At 43.7% G+C, this 20700-nt stretch overlaps 1 protein-coding gene across 1 annotated transcript; it reads right to left on the bottom strand.

Moving 5' to 3' along the window:
- Positions 1-13483: 13483 nt before the first annotated feature.
- LOC130881035 (uncharacterized) lies at positions 13484-19746 on the bottom strand. Its single transcript, XM_057780203.1, is given in 8 exon segments — positions 13484-17131; positions 17133-17312; positions 17347-17763; positions 17766-18062; positions 18131-18639; positions 18642-18823; positions 18908-19077; positions 19711-19746. Coding segments are annotated over 8 exon segments (5439 nt in total).
- Between the last annotated feature and the right edge of the window lie 954 nt (positions 19747-20700).

Raw genomic sequence — 20700 nt, 5'->3', positions numbered from 1 at the left:
AGAAACACATGTGCGTTTCTTACTAAAGCTATCGTGAAATTAATAAACTTTCAAAAAAACGTGATTATCTTTTAAAGGATAGCTTGTACTGAGAAATAAAAACACTGATCTTAGTACAAACAATGCTATGAATCGTAGGAAACAACTGCTTGTCTTTACAAAGAAACACATGTGCGTTTTTAAAGATTTCGTGAAATTAATAAGCTTTCAAAAAGTATGATTATCTTTCAAATAAAGCTTGGACTGAGAAAAGGAACACTGATCTCATACAAACAATGCTATGACACGTAGCGAACAACTGCTTGCCTTTACAAAGTAACAGATATCCGTTTCTTACTAAAGCTTTCGTTAAAATAATAAACTTTCGAAAGAACGTTCTTTGCTTTCAAAGTAAAACTTGTACTGAAAACAGGAACACTGATCTCAGTTCTCCAAATGCTTTTACATGTAGCAAACAGTTGTTTGTCTTTGCAAAGAAACACATGGGTTTTTCTTACCAAAGCTTTCGTTAAATTAATAAACTTTCAATATAACGTGATTATCTTTCAAAGTAAAGCTTGTAAAGAGAAAAGGAAATCTGATCTCATACAAACAATGCTATGACACCTAGCAAACAACTGCTTGTCTTTACAAAGAAACACATGTGCATTTCTTACTAAAGCTTTCGTTAAATTAGTAAACTTTCAAAAGAACATGATTATCTTTCAAAGTGAAGCTTGTACTGTGAAAAGGAACACTGCTCTCAGTACAAACTATCCTTTGACTCGTAGCAAAGAACTGTTCGTCTTACAAAGAAACACATGTGTGTTTCTCACTAAAGCTTTCGTTAAATTATTAAACATTCAAAAGAACGTGATTATCTTTCAAAGTTAAACTTGTACTGAGAAAAAAACACTGATCAGTTCTAACAGTGCTTTGACACGTAACAAACAACTGCTTGTCTTTACAAAGAATCACATGTGCGTTTATTACTAAAGCTTTCGTGAAATTAATTAACTTTCAAAGAACGTGATTATCTTTCAAAGTAAATATGTACTGAAAATGGGAACACTGATCTCATTTCTAACAATGCTTTGTCCCTTAGCAAACAACTGCTTGTCTTTACAAAGAAACACATTTGCTTTTCTTACTAAATTTCGTGATATTAATAAAGTTTCAAAAGAACGTGATTATCTTTCAATGTAAAGCTTGTACTGAGAAAAGGAACACGGATCTCAGTTCTACCAACACTTGGAAACTCAGAAAACAACTGCTTGTGTTTGCAAAGAAACACATGAGCGTTTCTTTTAAAGCTTTCGTTAAATTAATAAACTTTCAATATAACGTGATTATCATTCAAAGTAAAGCTTGTAAAGAGAAAAGGAACACTGATCTCATACAAACAATGCTGACACCTAGCAAACAACTTCTAGTCTTTACAAAGAAACACATGTGCCTTTCTTCCTAAAGCTATCGTGAAATTAATAAACTTTCCAAAGAACGTGATTATATTTCAAAGGAAAGCTAGTACTGAGAAAAGGAATGCTGATCTCAGTTCTCACAATGCTTGGACACGTAGCATACAACTGCTAGTATTTGCAAAGGGTCATATGTGCATTTCTTACTAAAGCTTCGAGAAATTAATTAACTTTCAAAGAACGTGATTATCTTTCAAAGTAAAGCTTGTACTGAGAAAAGGAACACTGATCTAAGTACAATCAATGCTTTGACACGTAGCACACAACTGCTTGTCTTTATAAAGAAACACATGTGCGTTTCTTACTAAAGCTATGGTGAAATTAGTAAATTTTCAAAAGAACGTGATCATCTTTCAAAGTAAAGCTTGTACTGAGAAAAGGAACACTAATCTCAGTTCTACCAATCCTTTGACATGTAGCAAACAACTGCTTGTGTTTACAAAGAAACACATGTGCATTTCTTACAAAAGCTTTCGTGAAATTATTAAACTTTCAAATGAACGTGATTATCTTTCAAAATAAAGCTTGTACTGAAAAAGGAACACTGATCTCAGTTCTACAAATGTTTGACATGTAGCAAACAGCTGCTTGTCTTTGCAAATAAACACATGTGCGTTTCTTACTAAAGCTTTCGTTAAATTAATAAACTTTCAAAATAACGTGATTATCTTTCAAAGTAAAGCTTGTAAAGAGAAAAAGAACACTGATCTCAGTTCTAACAGTGCTTTCACACGTAGCAAACAACTGCTTGTCTTTACAAAGAAACACATGTGCGTTTCTTACTAAAGCTATCGTAAAATTAATAAACTTTCAAAAAACGTGATTATCTTTTAAAGGATAGCTTGTACTGAGAAATAAAAACACTGATCTTAGTACAAAAAATGCTATGAATCGTAGGAAACAACTGCTTGTCTTTACAAAGAAACACATGTGTGTTTCTTTCTAAAGCTTTTGTTAAACTAATAAACCTGCAAAGAACGTGGTTATCTTTCAAAGTAAAGCTTGTACTGAAAAAGGAACCCTGATCTCAGTTCCTCCAATTTTTACATGTAGCACACAGCTGCTTGTCTTTGCAAAGAAACCCATGTGCGTTTCTTACTAAAGCTTTAGTAAAATTAATAAACTTTCAAAAGAACGTGATTATCTTTCAAAGTAAAGCTTGTACTGAGAAAAGAAACACAGATCTCATACAAACAATGCTATGACACCTATCAAAAAACTGCTTGTGTTTACAAAGAAACACATGTGCGTTTCTTACTAAAGCTATCGTGAAATTAATAAACTTTCCAAACAACGTGATTATCTTTCAAAGGAAAGCTTGTACTGAGAAAAAAAACACTGAAATCAGTACAAACAATGCTTTGAAACGTAGGAAACAATGGCTTGTCTTTACAAAGAAACACATGTGCGTATCTTTCAAAAGCTTTTGTGAAATTAATAAACTTTGAAAAAAACGTGATTATCTTTCAAAATAAAGAGTATAGTGAGAAAAGGAACAGTGACCTCAGTACAAACAACGCTTTACACGTAGCAAACAACTGCTTGTCTTTACAAAGAAACACATGTGAGTTTCTTACTAAAGCTTTCATGAAATTAATAAACTTTGAAAAAACATGATTATCTTTCAAAGTAAAGCTTGTACTGAGAAAAGGAACACTGAACTCACTAAAAACAATGCTTTTACATGTAGCAAACAACTGCTTGTCTTTACAAAGAAACACATGTGCTTTTCTTACAAAAGCTTGCATGAAATTAATAAACTGTCAAAAGAACGTTATTATCTATCAAAGGAAAGCTTTTACTGAGACAAGGAACACTGATCTCATAAAAATAATGCTATGAATCGTAGCAAACAACTGCTTGTCTTTACAAAGAAACACATTTGCATTTCTTACTAAAGCTTTCTTTAAATTAATAAACTTTCAATATAACGTGATTATTTTTCAAAGTAAAGCTTGTAAAGAGAAAAGGACACTGATCTCATACAAACAATGCTGACATGTAGGGGCATAGCCCCACCCATTGGGGGCGTGTTCTCCTCGGGCTAATGTTTATGGATAAATCTGCCGGGCGTGAGCCCAGCAGCCCTTTTTCTTTTGCTCCGCTTTTCCAGTGCTCCGCGGGAACCTGTGGTCCTGTAAGTCTATTTCCTTATTAAAGCTGTATATATCTATATAATCTGTCTACATTCATTTGAGCCACCACATATAAGCTTCTGTGTGTTTTGTCGGTACTGAATGGTTGTGGGAACTGGCAGGACAGAAACTTCCATTTACAGTGAGTAGTTTCATCTTCTACTAGATCCTGTCATTGTCACATCTCAAAGAGGGAAATAACACAACCAGTTACATGTGACAGCAACCCAGAAGAAATACAATGTAAAATGGAGTTCAAATGAAATGATTCCTGTGGAAGACCTGAGTTTAAATAAAGCTGCAAGACTAAGGGAAGACAGAAACCTAAGCAGTGAAGGAAGTCGAAAATGTGGTGTTTAGTGATCAATAAAGAAATTTGTCATTACACCCAAACTTTCAGCCACAATTGAGTAATGCAGATAGAACCCACATAAGAAATGAGAAAGGAGGATCAGGCCAGATTGATACATGAAGTCTCCTTCAGCTTATTGAAACAGTGGTATATTTCGTATGATACAGGTGAACTAACCCAAGGTGTGCTACAATCCACACACACTTAATTTTCCTGCTTCACAATGCAAGATTACAACACCTGAAGCATTTCTCCCCATCCCTTATAAAACCAATCACTTTTTACCTTTTTATGAAAAAAATGCCTTATAATTTTTCTGAAGTTGTCAGAATTTCTAGCCTCACTTCTTTCCATCTTTGGGGACACTGTGAGGAAAGGGAGTTACTTGTGAAGTCAGTGTAGAGTCTCTCATGCCTACCTCCTAAATATTCCACCAGCTCCTAGGGACACCAAGCCTTTACATAGGGGTCTTTGGGACACACTCAAGATCCATGTGACAGCATTCCACCAAAGCTCAGACCGGATCAAACTGGTTCCAACCAGATCAAACTGGTTGAGACTGGTTCAAACCAGTTGAGACCGGATCAAACCGGTTTAGAGCAGATCAAACAGGTTTACATTGGATCAAACCACTTCAGACTGGATGACACCTGTTTAGACTAGATCAAAATGGATCAAACCGGTTCAGACTGAATCAAACCGGTTTAGACTGGATCAAACCGGATCAAACTGGTTTAGACTGGTTCAAACCAAATCAAACCGGTTTAGACCGGTTCACACCAGATCAAACCGGGTCACACGGGATCAAACGGGTTTGCCGGATCAAACCGGTTTAGACTGGTTCAAACCGGATGAGACCAGTTGAAACCAGTATACACAGGTTCAAACCGGAACAGACCAGTTCAGACTGGTTCAAACAGGATCAAACCGGTTAAGACCGGATCAAACTGGTTTAGACCGGTTCAAACAATATCAAAACGGTTTAGGTTGGGCCAAGCCGGTTTACGCTGGTTCAAACCAGATTGAGCCGGTACAGACATGTTTAAACTGGATAAAATTGGTTTAAACCATATCAAGCCAGTTTAGACCGGCTCAAACTGACTTAAACTGGTTCAAACCAGTTTAGACTGGTTCAAACTGGTTTAGACCAGTTCGAACTGGACTGGACTGGTTCAAAGCGGACTAGATTGGCTTAGACAGGTTCAAGCTGGAATAGATTGGTTCAGGCCAGTTCAATCTGGATCAAACTGGTTTAGACTGGATCAAACCGGATAAAACCGGGTTAAACTGGATCAGACCAGATCAAACCGGTTCAAAGTGGATCACACCAGTTTAGACCAGCTCAAACCGGTTTAGACCGGTTCAAAACAGGATCAGACCGGTTTAGACTGGTTCAAACTGGATCAGATCGGTTCAGACCTGATAAAACTGGTTTAGACCGGTTCAAACTGGATTAGACCGGGGGACTGACTGTCACATTGAGTGAAGTGTGAGAAAGAGACCTCAAAGTCTATGCCCAAATGTGACACACGTATTCCAACAAGGCCACACTTCCTAACAGTGCCACTCCCTTTGGGAGGAATTTTCTCTCAAACCTCTACACCTTCCAAAGTTCCAGGATGGGAATTTTGGACTAAACCAAAGCAAGCTGAATGTCCGACAGGGACCATGGTGAACACTCTTATTCCATCTCCAGCACCAGGACCATTTATTGCTATGGCTCCCAATGCTCAGGCAACCTCATCTCTACGGACTTTCCACTTGTCGCCCAATGATGTTTTAGGAAATGAACAAAGTTTTTGTTGACCCCTTGCAATGTGATACAAATGACCTCTAGTCCAGATGCTAATAGCCATCACTGTCGTCTGAAGCTTTGTGATGATACTATTTGCTGTTCTAATTTCTGTACTTATTCCAATCTTCTGAGTTCTATAAGAACTACCCATTAAGACATTCCATGTCTTCTCTAAACTACATCTCCAAGTTCTTCTATATTATTTTTATAAACTAGATATGAAGAGTTAACCACATTACGATGTTTAGTTACAACAATGTACCCACTCCTCTGGTACCAATTTTCCATGAGCCTGTTCATCCATGAGGCTGAGCACCCAACAGGAACAATTTTAAAGATGACATATTTATTCTGCCAAATGAAGTCAGAGGTTTCAGCCCATCATGGCAGAAGTATCTGTGGCAGGTCAGCTTAAATTCCAGAGGGAAAGAACAAAGATAGTGAGCCAGGCAGTGGTGGCGCACGCCTTTAATCCCAGCATTTGGGAGGCAGAGGCAGGCAGATCTCTGTGAGTTCGAAGCCAATGTGATCTACAATAGCTTGTTCCAAGATGGGCACAAAGGCTATACAGAGAAACCCTGTCTCGAAAAACAAAAAGAAATAAACAAAAAACCATCTAAACCAAACAAAGAGAACAAATAGAGTACTCATAAGGCAAATTGTCTCTTTTTATTCCTTTATTCTATCCAGAGCCCCCACCTATAGGATGGAACTAACTGTCATCATAGTTGTCTCCTCTACAGAACTTTCCTCCATAATATATTTATAGTGTGCTATTTACCTCTTAAATACTTCTAAATTAGTGAAGTTGAAAATAATCATTAACTATCACAGGTAGTTTGGGTGTAGATTTAGGGGGAAGCCAGTCTATTACATAGTGAAGATAAGGGGTGTATTTAGGCCATGTCACTTAAATTTAAATGGAGTTAGACAAAAATGATTCTTTATTACTAAACATTTACATGAAGATGGGAAGTAAATACTTTCAAAAACATTTTTTTTCAAAGGATACTTTGGAACAGATGAACAGAATGTATACCTTACTGGTCTGGAACTCACTTTGTAGATCAGGCCAGACTTGAATTCACAGAGACCAACCAGCCGTTGCTTCTGGGGTGTTGGGTTTAAAGTTACATATCTCTGTGCCTGGATCTTGGAAATATTTGAAAAGAGTTTTCATTATACATCACTGAAAGTAGAGGTAAAAAATTAATGGGGATAAAATATATGAAATAAATTAATGTTCAAGACTCTGGACTACATCTTTGGTTTGACTAGTCCATGGCAATTTTAATACATACAATTAATGCTTAAAAGAATTTTGGTAGTGTTTCCTGTCATTATCATCTCATACTTTTATTAAGTGTTAAATATTGGTATTTTCTTATACAGATTATATCAAATTTATGCTAAAATTTAATACATATATATGAATGTGCATACATCATTTTCCTACAATTATTATTTCAGAATAGCAGTACATGTATTTTTCTAGAATTTTATTTTCTTTTTTTAATTTTTTATTGATTTATTTATTTATTAAAGATTTCTGCCTCCTCCCTGCCACCGCCTCCCATTTCCCTCCCCCTCCCCCAATAAAGTCTCCCTCCCTCATCAGCCCCAAGAGCAGTCAGGGTTCCCTGTCCTGTGGGAAGTCCAAGGACCTCCCACCTCCTTCCAGGTCTAGTAAGGTGATCATCCAAACTGCCTAGGCTACCACAAAACGAGTACGTGCAGTAGGATCAAAACCCAGTGCCATTGTTCTTGACTTCTCAGCAGTCCTCATTGTCGGCTATGTTCAGCGAGTCCAGTTTTATCCCATGCTTTTTTAGACTCAGTCCAGCTGGCCTTGGTGAGTTCCTGATAGATCATCCGCATTGTCTCAGTATGTGGGTGCACCCCTCGCGGTCCTGAGTTCCTTGCTTGTGATCTCTCTCCTTCTGCTCCTAATTTGGACCTTTGGATTTCAGTCCTTTGCCCCAATGTAGGTCTCTGTCTCTGTCTCCTTTCATCGCCTGATGAAGGTTAATATCCAGGAGGATAACTATATGTTTTTCTTTGGGTTCACCTTCTTATTTAGCTTCACTAGGATCACGAATTATAGGCTCACTGTCCTTTATTTATGGCTAAAAACCAATTATGAGTGAGTACATCCCATGTTCCTCTTTTTGGGTCTCGCTTACCTCACTCAGGATAGTGTTTTCTATTTCCGTCCATTTGCATGCAAAATTCAAGAAGTCATTTGTTTTTTACTGCTGAGTAGTACTCTAATATGTATATATTCCATACTTTCTTCATCCATTCTTCCATTGAAGGGTATCTAGGCTGTTTCCAGGTTCTGGCTATTACAAACAATGCTGCTATGAACATAGTTGAGCATATACTTTTGTTGTATGATAGGGCATCTCTTGGGTATATTCCCAAGAGTGGTATTGCTGGGTCCAGGGGTAGGTTGATCCCGAATATCCTGAGAAACTGCCAACTGCTTTCCAAAGTGGTTGGACAAGTTTGCATTCCCACCAGCAATGAATGAGTGTACTCCTTACTCCACATCCTATCCAGCTGTAGTAGGAGCTGCGGGCCTGCTTTTCGTCCTGCCCGGCTCCCGCACAGCTAGCTTTACACCAGAAATAATTACACGGAAACTGTATTCTTTTAAACACTGCTTGGCCCATTAGCTCTAGCCCTCACTGGCTAATTCTCATATCCCGATCAACCCATCTCTGATAATCTGTGTAGCACTAGTCTTACCGGGAAAGATTCAGCATGTCTGACCTGGCGGCTGGCTGCATCGTGTCTGCCTCTGAGAGGAGCTGCCCTGCATCTGCCCGGGAGAGGGGAGCATGGTGTCTGAGCTCACTTCCTCTTCCTCCCAACATTCTGTTCTGGTTACTCCACCCACCTATGTTCTAACCTATGAGGGCGAAGCAGCTTCTTTATTATTTAACCAGTGGCCTTCCTCCATCAATTCCCCTTTTTCTGTTTAAACAAAAAGGAAAGGCTTTCACTTTAACATAGCAAAATTACATATAACAAAACAGTTATCAAGCAACAATTACAGTTAAAATATTTACATCATAACTAAGGAAAACTATAACTATAACTAACTATTCTTCAACTCCATCAAAGACTCCAGAAAGATACAATATTACCTAAGCAAACAAGGAATAAGCAACTTTCAAACTCTAGAAATCACAGAGACATCTCGCTGCCTGGACAGTCACCCAAAGTTCCTCTGTACCGTTGGGGCATCCTTCTTCGGCCTACAGGTCCATAGTTTCCAGCAGACATTTCCATGGAGCAAGAAATTTCAAAGGCAGTTCAGTCACTATCTGCTGTGTCCTGCAGAATGTCTCGCAGACTCCTTCATGAATCAGGAACCCCAAAAGGTCATCTCACCTTTAGGAAATTTCAGTAGTCCTCTCTCTGTGGGTTCTCTATGTCCAGTTTATACAATAGTCCAGGCAAGAGCAGTTTCTTGCCCAAATGGCTATCAAACTCCATAAGGTGCCTCTTCGATGCCCATCTTCCTCTTGAAGTAGATTGGTGCTGCCAGGAACAGACGTGTCTCATTGTCATGAAAAACCCTAAGTTATTAAAACATTTAAAATGCCATATTCTATAATCTTTCAAAGATATGAAGAATGCCTATCTAAAATATATTTATGTACATCTAGAAAATCTAACTAACATGACTACAAGCTTGACTATTATTAATAATTATCCATTAACAACCTATATACATTACATTTGTAAGTGAACTACACAATCACAATACCTTAATCAATATCAGAAATACATATACATATAATAAAATTGACCTTAAATTAATATCAGTAAACCAAGATTCATATCAATGCAAATTATTCACATCTATATCATCTCCCCCTTTAAATGTAAAAGAACATTTATAAACAATATATGGGAACATGGGTGCAGTTTTTTCTCTCCAAACTGCTTCCTGCTGAATGGGGGCACTGTTTTTCGGGTCTTTTATGGGATAACCTGTCTGCTAGGTTCATCTCAGTTGGCAGTTGAGTGACGCAATTTTTTAAGGGTGTTCACAGCAACCCTTTAGGAGGGCGTGGTCTGTCATACCATATTGGGATCGAAGAAGCAATCCATAGAGTCTCATTTTCTGTGAAAACAAAAGAAGAATCTCTTTTCCCTTAGATCCAAATTCTGAAGTCAAGGTATTTTGAAAATATCTATCTTGGATTAGTTCAGCAACATTTATAAACAAATATCTTTTAGCAGCTGTTGCTCCTTCTTCAGCATTCAAACAATTCAAACAGAGCATAATAACATATAGTATCAAGATTCTCATTGTATTTTCCATCTTTGTGCAGCTTTATTTTAATCTCTATTTCGTTTACTTTTACTTTTATATTTTCTGTATATCTTCTTTCTGGAATAACTCTTTAGACCAGGCTGTCCTTGAACTCTCAGAGATCCTTCTGTCGCTGCCTCCCAGGCATTGGGATTAAAGGCGTGTGCTACCACACCTTGAAGTCACAGAGGTCAATCTCCCTCTGCTTCCAAAGTGTTGGGATTAAAGGTGTGTACTACCACACCCAACTACTTTCTTTTTTCCTTATTTTTTTAAGAACTTTAACATTTAGCCTGCATATATTTTTAAGTACACTGTAAATCATTTAAAGGTTTTCTTTGTCTTTGAATCTCTCTTTACTGTATCTCTCTCTTTTTCTGACCACAGAAGCCTTTAAACTACTGAGCAATATGGGTAGGATTAAAGCCGTGGCTTTGCCAGCTAGATCCAACCCATTCCATAGCTTTCTAGCCTCATGGCAGAGGTACCGGCTGTAGCCATGTTTATCACCACAACTCTGTGGCGTTTCAAGGTCCTTGCCAGCAAACAAGCTACAACACTCAAATGCTCTCTCTGTGGCTGATCTGCTGCCTCAAAGAGTCAGAGTTTGCCCTGGCAGGATAGCCCAGAAAGTCAGCATTTTAAAACAGCACAACTTTTTTCCTGCTACTGCTGAAAACAAACAAGCATTCAGTCGGCTTTTATCAATACCGTTTAAGTGTTTTGTGACTGGACCTCTTAATGAGCAGCAGGGTTTTACAGCTAAAGCTGAGTCAGGAAGTCTCTCTTAGATGAGAGTGCTTGTTTGCCTCTAGCAAGCAGAGCAGACCCAAGAAATTGTTGCTACCAAGAAAACATGCTTTACTTTATTCTTTCCCAAGCTTTCTCAGGCTTTCTGTGGATGCAGTTATCCATGTGGGCGCTGAAAGACCCCCCCTGAAGGATGTCTTTCTTCTGGAGAGACCCCCCTACCCAAGGATCAGTCGGGACCACTTGTGCAGATGCAAACAGCAAGAGGTTTATTCAGATGCACAGGTACCTGGGGCGGCAAAGTCTTTTGAAGGACTTGCGCACCCTCCAGCTGGGGTAGGGGGATTTTTATAGGGGTTGAGGAGCAAAAGCGCAGGCACAGAAGCGAGAAGCATAGTTACAGGGTTCCCATTGGCCAGTTTGAATGTGGCCAAGTCCAAGGCTAAGTCAAATCCCCAAAAATCAGATATGGACTGACTTGGCTCTATCTAGGGTACATGGTTGTTTTTCTCGGTGCTTTCCGTTCCTCCCTCAGACCAGATGTCTGACCACAGATATCTTGTTTTGGCTGTCCCTGCACTTATTTTTGTTGGCAGCTCTCATGCTGTCCTCAGTTGAACCCTGAACGTGTAGTACAAGCCTTGCAAAATGGCGTTACTGGTGCTAAGCTGGGCAGGGGTCTTTCATTCCCCCATTTCTCTTGTAACTTTAAATGGAATCTTCCATTCGGCTGGTTCAGGACCCTGGGACCTTCAGGTCGTATTGTCCCAATTGATGATATTGCTGGGTTAGTACCAAAGTCTGTATAACTGATAGCCTGTCCTTCACAAACTGGACTAATCTATTAAGAATGCAGGGCCCAAAGAGTAATATAAGTAGGAGGATCATTAAGGGTCCCATGATGGAAGAGACTAGGGTGGTAAGCCATGGTGACCGGTTAAACCACCCTTCAAACCAGCCTTGTCCTACTTCAAACAACTGTTGTCTCTGTTTAAGTCTCTCCCTGAGTTTGGTCATACTGTCTCGTACCAACCCAGTCTGGTCTGCATAGAAGCAGCATTCTTCTTTTAGGGCTGCACATAGTCCTCCTTCTTTTAGGAACAAAATATCCAGTCCCCTTCTGTTTTGTAAGACTACCTCGGAGAGTGAGGTCAAAGACTTCTCAAGAGTACTGATTGATTCTTCTAGTACCTGGAGATCTGTATTTATAGCTTGTTGCAGCTGCCTAAATTGGGAGGTCTCTGCTAGGGCTGCCACTCCTGTCCCTATTCCTGCCACCATACCTCCTACAGTAAGTCCACCAAGCAGTAAAGCTAATGTCAAAGATACAGGTTCTCTGCGAAACTGGGTTATTTCCCCAATTTTCTCAAAATGGCTATAGATGTATTCTGGTTCATGGTATATTATCTTGGGCCATAGTTCTATGAGCACGCAATAGTCAGAGCTGACATTGAGGACCGAGGTCGACACGCAGGGTGTCAATCCTGTGCTGCAAGCCCAGCAAGTCCCATTGGGGGCTTCCAGGTAATAGGACCCTGGCCAAACTTCTTGAGTTAGGTTACATAGTGCCTGATGAGATGGGGGACCTTACCTATGCAAAGTCCCTTTCCTAATACCTCAGATAATGTTAGTTTGTGTTCTGAAAGGGCTGTACAGCTGGTTGGGGCAGAGGTGTGATTGGAAAAATTCCGCGAGACAGCAACACCTTCATAGTACGGGGGCTGCGAAACCAGACATAGCCAACATTCCTGAGTCCCGGTGGGATCAGAATAGTTTAAGGTTAAGAAGGCTCCCTCGACTAACTTCAGGAGTCAATCCCCCATCCCGGGTTGCTGGAGGGCCACTGTGATGCTCGGGGTTGTGGGGCCAGAACTGGGGGGCGAGCTGGTGGTTGTATGTGAAGGTGATGCCGTGACCAATGGTATGGGTTGAGGTTTGGGGGTAGGGTTGGACTTAGAGGGGGACTGCTGGTCTCCCAAGATAGTATTGGGGCCGACGGACTGCGATGGGGTAGCACTCATAATTTGCGGGGAAATTGAAAACAAGGTGATGGGGTCACATCCAGTATGGTAGAGGCGTAGCCCCCAAGACTTAGGTCCATCCCATGTCGCTTTCTTTCCCTGCTCAGTAAACTGTAGGATCAAGGGGTTGCGTCTGCCCCCTGGGGTAGAGCCCTGAATGTTGATGGTAGTCAGGGAATCATAACAGGGACCACAGGCTTTACCCCCGCATGTCCATGGTCCTCCCCCTGTATACCCGGAAATCGTTCCTTGTTTGAGGGTAATTAAGTCCCAGGAGGAGCTAGGCTTCCAATAAGCTTCTCCCGTGGTCTCACATCCCCACCGAGGCCCCCACATCCGCGGGTCTTGCCTTGACCAGGGCAAACATAAATGTCTTTAGTCCGGGTCCCATGCCTTCCCCCTGGATGGTGGCATCCGTAACCGGAGAATGGTTCTTGGTCAGAAGGATCCCAAGATGATCACACCAGGTCACAAAGATCGAAATAAAGAGTGGGGAAGGCATCCGTCAATGTCCCCAATATGGAGGTGGAATTCGCTGTAGTTCCTGTCACAAGATTGGTAATCGTCCAGGTGATATTATATACCTGATGGGGGCTTCCCTCCCCGGCAGTCATCCCCATTCCTAGCAGGACCCCCAAAATGATCAAGGGGCCCCACGGATGAGTCTTAGCTTTAGCTGGTTTTGAGTGCGCTGGACCTTCCATCCTTTCTTCTCGCTGTCCGTCTGTTGTTCTGGGTTAGCTGCTTTCACGTGTGAAGCATGGATCCAGGCAGCAATCCCGTCCACCTTCAGTGCCGTTGAGGTAGTCAGGAGAACAGTGTACGGTCCTTTCCAGCGCAGTTCCAGGTTCTTAGTTTGATGTCTGCGGACCCAAACAGTGTCCCCGATCTGATACTGGTGAGGCACCACCGGCTGGTTAAGGTTATCCTGGTATGCCGCTGCCAGGGGCTTCCAGACCTCCTGTTGCACCAGCTGTAGGGCCTGCAAATGAGCTTGTAAGGAAGGGGAGTTAGCATAGTCTGTAATGTTCGTATCAAAAAAATGTATGGCTGGGGGTGGTGCCCCATATAGTATCTCAAAAGGGGTAAGGCCATGTGGCCCAGGAGTATTCCTGGCCTGATATAGGGCCAGGGGCAGGAGTAACACCCAATCTTTTGAGCCAGTTGCAAGCGTTAATTTAGATAAAGTCTTCTTAATAGTTCTGTTCATACGTTCTACCTGTCCTGAACTCTGGGGTCTATATGCACAATGCAGTTTCCAATCAATCCCCAACAGCTTGACCACCAACTGACTTACCTGGGAGACAAAGGCCGGCCCATTATCAGAACCCAATACCTTTGGCATTCCGAATCGGGGAAAAATTTCTTCTAGTAGCTTCTTGGCAACCATCTTGGCAGTCTCATGTCTGGTGGGGTTGGCCTCTACCCCTCCTGAAAAGGTGTCTATAAACACCAGTAAGTACCTATATCCATATAGACCAGGTTTTACTTCAGTAAAGTCTATTTCCCAATGGACACCTGGTCAATGTCCTCGGAGACGCACCCTTTGGAGAGCTTTTGAGTGGCCTGCATTAATTTGAGCACAGGCCCTGCAGTTATCTGTTGCCCGTTGGAGTGCCCCATCTCGGTTCAGTAGGTATTGTCCAGTTTCCATTCTGTCTAAAAGAATCTTCATTTTCTTCGTACCCAAGTGGGTCAATTTATGTAAATAGTCTATGAGTTCATGGGTTATTTTTATGGGCACGGCTATTTTTCCTTTGTAAACCCATTGTCCGCTTGTAGGGTTATATTCCGCCCCTAATTTTTGTAGTAAATTTATATCCTCTTTATCATAGGTCCAATCTGCAGTGGATTGGACGAGCTCAGATACTATGGGGAGGATCTGTGGTCCCAAAGCAGCCTCTCGGGCCGCTTTATCCGCCCGCCGATTTCCTCTGGCCTCGGCGTGATCTCCTTTTTGGTGGCCAGGGCAATGCATAATACTCAGTCTTTTGGGGAGGAATAAGGCCTTTAATAGAGCAAGGATTTCTGCTCTGTTTTTGATTTCCTTTCCTTCTGAGGTTAGGAGCCCTCACCTCCGATAAATCTCTCCATGTATATGTGCAGTGGCAAATGCGTACCGACTGTCAGTATAAACATTTAGCTTCTTACCTTTTGCCAGCTTGAGAGCCTGGGTCAGAGCAATAAGTTCAGCTCGCTGAGCCGAGGTGCCACTGGGTAATGCACTGGCCCAGATTACCTGAGTTTCCGTGGTAACCGCGGCTCCTGCCTTGCGCTCACCATTCAGTAGGTAACTGCTTCCATCAGTGTACCAGGTGTGGTCTGCATCTGGGAGGGGCTGATCAGTCAAGTCTTCTCGAGTTCCATGCCTTTCCGCAAGGATCTGAAGGCAGTCGTGCTGATCGGGCCCCTCTGGCAGAGGTAGCAGGGTAGCCGGATTGAGGGCAACCACAGGTCTGAATTGGACTCGGTCCGCGTCCAACAGCAAGGATTGGTAGTGCGTCATACGGGCATTGGAGAGCCATTGGTCAGGGGGCTGCCTGACCAGCGCCTCAACAGCATGGGGCGCCAGGATAGTCAGAGGCTGTCCCAAAGTTAGCTTGCCAGCGTCCTTTATGAGAACGGCTATGGCAGCCACCATCCTCAAGCAAGGGGGCCAGCCTGAAGCCACTGGGTCCAATTTCTTGGACAAGTAGGCAACAGGACGCTTCCATGGCCCAAGTCTCTGGGTCAAGACCCCTTTAGCATAGCCTTGTTTTTCATCAATGAACAGTTCGAATGGCTTTGTGATGTCAGGCAGGCTTAGAGCTGGAGAGGATAGGAAGGCTCGTTTAATGTTCTCAAAGGCCTGTTGCTGCTCATCTGTCCATATGAAGGGGACCCCCTGTTTGGTGAGGGGGTATAGGGGGGCCGCCATTTCCGCAAAGCTTGGTATCCATAGGCGGCAGAACCCAGCAGTCCCCAGAAATTCCCACAGCTGGCGATGGCTTCGGGGTGGGGGTATATTAGCCACAGTCTTTTTGCATGCGGCTGTAAGCCAGCGCTGCGCCCCCTTCAGTTTATATCCCAAGTAAGTCACTTCAGTCTGGTATATCTGGGCCTTTTTGGCAGATGCTCGATAGCCCAGCCATCCCAGAGTCTGTAATAGGGCCCCCGTACCTTGCCGGCAGTCATGTTCTGTGGAGGCTGCCAGTCGAAGGTCATCCACGTACTGGAGCAAGATTAGTGACGGGTGTTGAACTCTGAAGTCCGCGAGGTCTCAATGCAAGGCCTCATCGAAGAGGGTGGGACTATTCTTGAAGCCCTGTGGGAGTCTGGTCCAAGTTAGTTGGCCTGAAATCCCCAGTTCAGGGTCCTTCCATTCAAAAGCAAAAAGGGGTTGGCTCTTGGGGTTCAACCTGAGACAGAAGAAGGCGTCCTTCAAATTCAGCACTGTATACCAGATATGAGATGGTGGCAAGGTGCTCAGTAAATTATATGGATTGGGGACAGTTGGATGTATGTCGTCAACCCTTTTATTGACTTCCCTGAGATCCTGTACCGGTCTATAGTCCCCTGTCCCTGGTTTTTTTACTGGGAGAAGGGGGGTGTTCCATGGAGACCAACAGGGAGTCAGGATACCTTGGTCTAACAGTCTCTTTATATGGGGCCTTATCCCTTGGTAGGCTTCATTTGACATGGGGTATTGTTTAATTGAGACTGGGGTTGCCGTGGCCTTCAGATCTATGATCAATGGAGGCTGCTGTAAGGCTAGCCCCATACCTCCCATCTCTGCCCATGCCAGGGGGTACTCCGTAAGCCAAGTGTCCAAGTCCTTGGGCCCCTGAGTCTCAGGGTCGTGTTCATACAGTCGATATTCTTCTTCCAATTGCAAGGTCAACACCTGTAGGGGGCCCCCATTTGGGCCTGCTACTTGAATTCTCTCCCCTTCAAAATGAATTTGGGCCTTTAATTTAGTGAGTAAATCTTGCCCTAATAATGGATATGGGCAGTCGGGGACATGTAGGAAGGAATGGGTTACTTTACCAGTCGCCAGCTGTACCTTCCATTCGGTGGTCCAACGATATCGTTTTCCACCTGTGGCACCTTGCACCCAGGCAGTTCGCTCGCTGAGTGGTCCTGCAGACTGGGTGAGGACTGAATGCTGGGCTCCGGTATCGACTAGGAAGGTGACTGGTTGCCCCCCAACATTGAGTGTTACCTGGGGCTCGGGGGGGGGGGGCTCCTGGCCCTGACTTCCCTAGTCATCATCTAGGGAAAGGAGTGAGACCTGTGGTTTAGGGCCTCTAGGTTTGCGAGGCTTCTTGGGGGCAATCTCTCGCCCAATGTCCTTTTTCCTTGCAGTAGGCACATTGATCATGATCCAGTCTAGGGCCTCTTTGTTCTCCCATCCTATCTCCCTTGCGGCTATCCTGACTCTGAACTGCGGCGGCCAACAGACGGCTCAGTTCCTTGTTCCTTTTTCTGTCTCTAGCAATTCTCCTTTTCCTCTGCTTCTTTCCTCAGCCTATCCTCTCTCTCTTCTCTCTCTCTACGAATACGGTCCTCCCTCTCCTCTGGAGTCTCCCTTTTGTTAAAGATCTTTTCAGCTTCCTTAAGCAAATCTTCTGTAGTGTATCCTTGCAAATTCTCTAATCTCTGTAACTTATTTCTAATATCAGCTGCTGACTGCCAAATAAATGACATTGATACACCAGTAGCCTGCCCTGGATCCTCAGGGTCATAAGGCGTATACATGCAGTATGCTTCCTTAAGTCTTTCTTAAAAAGCTGCGAGAGACTCCTCTGCCCCTTGAGTTATCTGCTTTACCTGGGCCAAATTGGTGGGGCGGCGACCCACCCCTCGGAGACCCACTATAAGCAACTGGCAGTAAAGGCGTAGGTGTGTCCTACCTGCTACTGTAGCAAAATCCCAATCAGGCCTGGTGCAGGCCTGGTGAGTGGGAAGGCAGCCTCGATCTCGTTGGGCAGCTGGGTTGGCCTCCCATCGTCTCCCGGAACCTGCTTCCGCGCTTCCATGAAAACCCTATGTCTCTCCTCAGAAGTAAGGAGAGTCTGCAAAAGCTGCTGACAGTCATCCCAAGTGGGTTGATGGGTGACTAAAATAGACTCTATCAGATTAGTTAATGCTACAAGATTCTTGGAAAAGGGAGGATTATGCTGTTTCCAATTGTAAAGATCAGATGCAGAGAAGGGCCAGTATTGGAGCTGACCATTATTCCCCTGTCGCAAGGGAAATGCCTGAGAGGTCAAGTCTGGGGGAGATGGTTCCCGCCTTCCTCGGAGCCTGCTCGCGACGGGCGAGTCAACAGGCGAAGAGTCCTGCGGCAGGGCCACCGCAGGGTGAGCTTCATGATCTCCGGGTTCCTCAGGGGGTTATAGGGAGGAGGATCCTCTGACAAGAGGTCAACAAGAGGGGAGTTTGGGTCAGGGGGGAGGATAGGTGACTTGGGGGTTTCTTTAGGATTCTCCTTCTTCGTCAATGCAGGATAAAGAGAGGAGACGGTAGGAGTAAGAGGCTTGGGAAGGGAAGGTAATGGGAGATTTGGGGCCAAAGGAACAAGGCTCAGGGAGGGTTGTGGCTTCTCTGGAGAAATAAAGGGGGCCACCCAGGGGGGTGGATCATAGGCCAAACTCTCCCAGGTGACGATGTAAGCGACCTGGTCAGGGTGTCCATGGGGTCCCTTATCGAAGACCCGTTCTTTGACCTGCAAAATAATATTTTTATCAAAGGTGCCATCCTGTGGCCAGCCCACATCGAGTGTGGGCCATTCTGAGGAACAAAAGGTCCGCCACGTTTTCTTTTGACTTCCACTGACTGGTTGTTAGCTCGGTCGGCGACGTCCAACCAATGATCTAGAGTAAGGCTCAAAGGGGTGGTTAAGGACTGTCCCACGTTAATTTCTTTTTCCCAATAAAGCAACAAACAAACCACCAAAATAAACAAGACACTGAACAATCCAACAATCAGACGCACTGCGCGGCTTCAGTGCAAAACCGAAAGCAAACATTCAGACGGAGACCGTGAGGAGGGTCCGGATTCCTCGTCCCCCAGAAAAACCACATACCCCTCGGACACGGGTGGAGCCCCAAAAAGTCCGACTCTGGTTGTGGGATCAAACAGATGAGACCCGAAAAATCGGGCTCCAGACACCCGTGGAACGTCTTCCAGGGCTGCGGGGGAGAAGTCTGAGCTCGTCAGCTCCTTCTGAGACCCGCCAGATACAGACCGACTCAGCTGAATTGTACAGAATACAGATTCGCAGCGCAACAATTCAAACGGACAAGAACACAAAAACACAAAGAGGGCTGGCCAGCTTACCTCCCGAAGGTGGGTCGGTGGTCCCTGGGTGGGGGTCTCTAATCCAGGACGAGCCCCCACATGAAAGACCCCCTCCCCCGAAGGATGTCTTTATTCTGGAGAGACCCTCTACCCAAGGATCTGTCGAGACCACTTGTGCAGATGCAAACAGCAAGAGGTTTATTCAGATGCACAGGTACCTGGGGCGGCAAAGTCTTTTGAAGGACTTGCGCACCCTCCGGCTGGGGTAGGGGGATTTTTATAGGGGTTGAGGAGCAAAAGCGCAGGCACAGAAGCGAGAAGTGTAGTTACAGGGTTCCCATTGGCCAGTTTGAATGTGGCCAAGTCCAAGGCTAAGTCAAATCCCCAAAAATCAGATATGGACTGACTTGGCTCTATCTAGGGTACATGGTTGTTTTTCTCGGTGCTTTCCGTTCCTCCCTCAGACCAGATGTCTGACCACAGATATCTTGTTTTGGCTGTCCCTGCACTTATTTTTGTTGGCAGCCTCTCATGCTGTCCTCAGTTGAACCCTGAACATGTAGTACAAGCCTTGCAAAATGGCGTTACTGGTGCTAAGCTGGGCGGGGGTCTTTCAGGCGCCATTCTGTAGTAGGAGCTGTGGGCCTGCTTTTCGTCTTGCCCGGCTCCCGCAGAGCTAGCTTTACACCAGAAATAATTACACGGAAACTGTATTCTTTTAAACTGCTTGGCCCATTAGCTCTAGCCCTCACTGGCTAATTCTCATATCCCGATCAACCCATCTCTGATAATCTGTGTAGCACTAGTCTTACCGGGAAAGATTCAGCATGTCTGACCTGGCGGCTGGCTGCATCGTGTCTGCCTCTGAGAGGAGCTGCCCTGCATCTGCCCGGGAGAGGGGAGCATGGTGTCTGAGCTCACTTCCTCTTCCTCCGAGCATTCTGTTCTGTTTACTCCACCCACCTATGTTCTAACCTATGAGGGAGAAGCAGCTTCTTTATTATTTAACCAATGGCCTTCCTCCATCATCCAACAAAGGCTATCATTGGTGTTTTTTTATTTTAGCCATTCTGACAGGTGTAAGATGGTATCTCAAAGTTGTTTTAATTTGCATTTCCCTTATCGCTAAGGAGGTTGAGCATGACCTTAAGTGTCTTTTGGCCATTTGAATTTCTTCTGTTGAGAATTCTCTGTTCAGTTCAGTGCCCCATTTTTTTATTGGATTAATTAGCATTTTAAAGTCTAGTTTCTTGAGTTCTTTATATATTTTGGAGATCAGACCTTTGTCTGTTGCAGGGTTGGTGAAGATCTTCTCCCAGTCAGTGGGTTGCCTTTTTGTCTTAGTGACAGTGTCCTTTGCTTTACAGAAGCTTCTCCGTTTCAGGATATCCCATTTATTCAATGTTGTCCTTAATGTCTGTGCTGCTGGGGATATACGTAGGAAGTGATCTCCTGTGCCCGTATGTTGTAGAGTACTTCCCACTTTTTCTTCTATCAGGTTCAGTGTGTTGACACTGATATTGAAGTCTTTAATCAATTTGGACTTGAGTTTTGTGCATGGCGATCGATATGGATCTA

The sequence above is a fragment of the Chionomys nivalis genome, chromosome 9 (assembly GCF_950005125.1).
Source record: "Chionomys nivalis chromosome 9, mChiNiv1.1, whole genome shotgun sequence".
Lineage (NCBI taxonomy): Eukaryota > Metazoa > Chordata > Mammalia > Rodentia > Cricetidae > Chionomys > Chionomys nivalis.
This window is presented reverse-complemented; position numbering and strand designations above follow the sequence as displayed.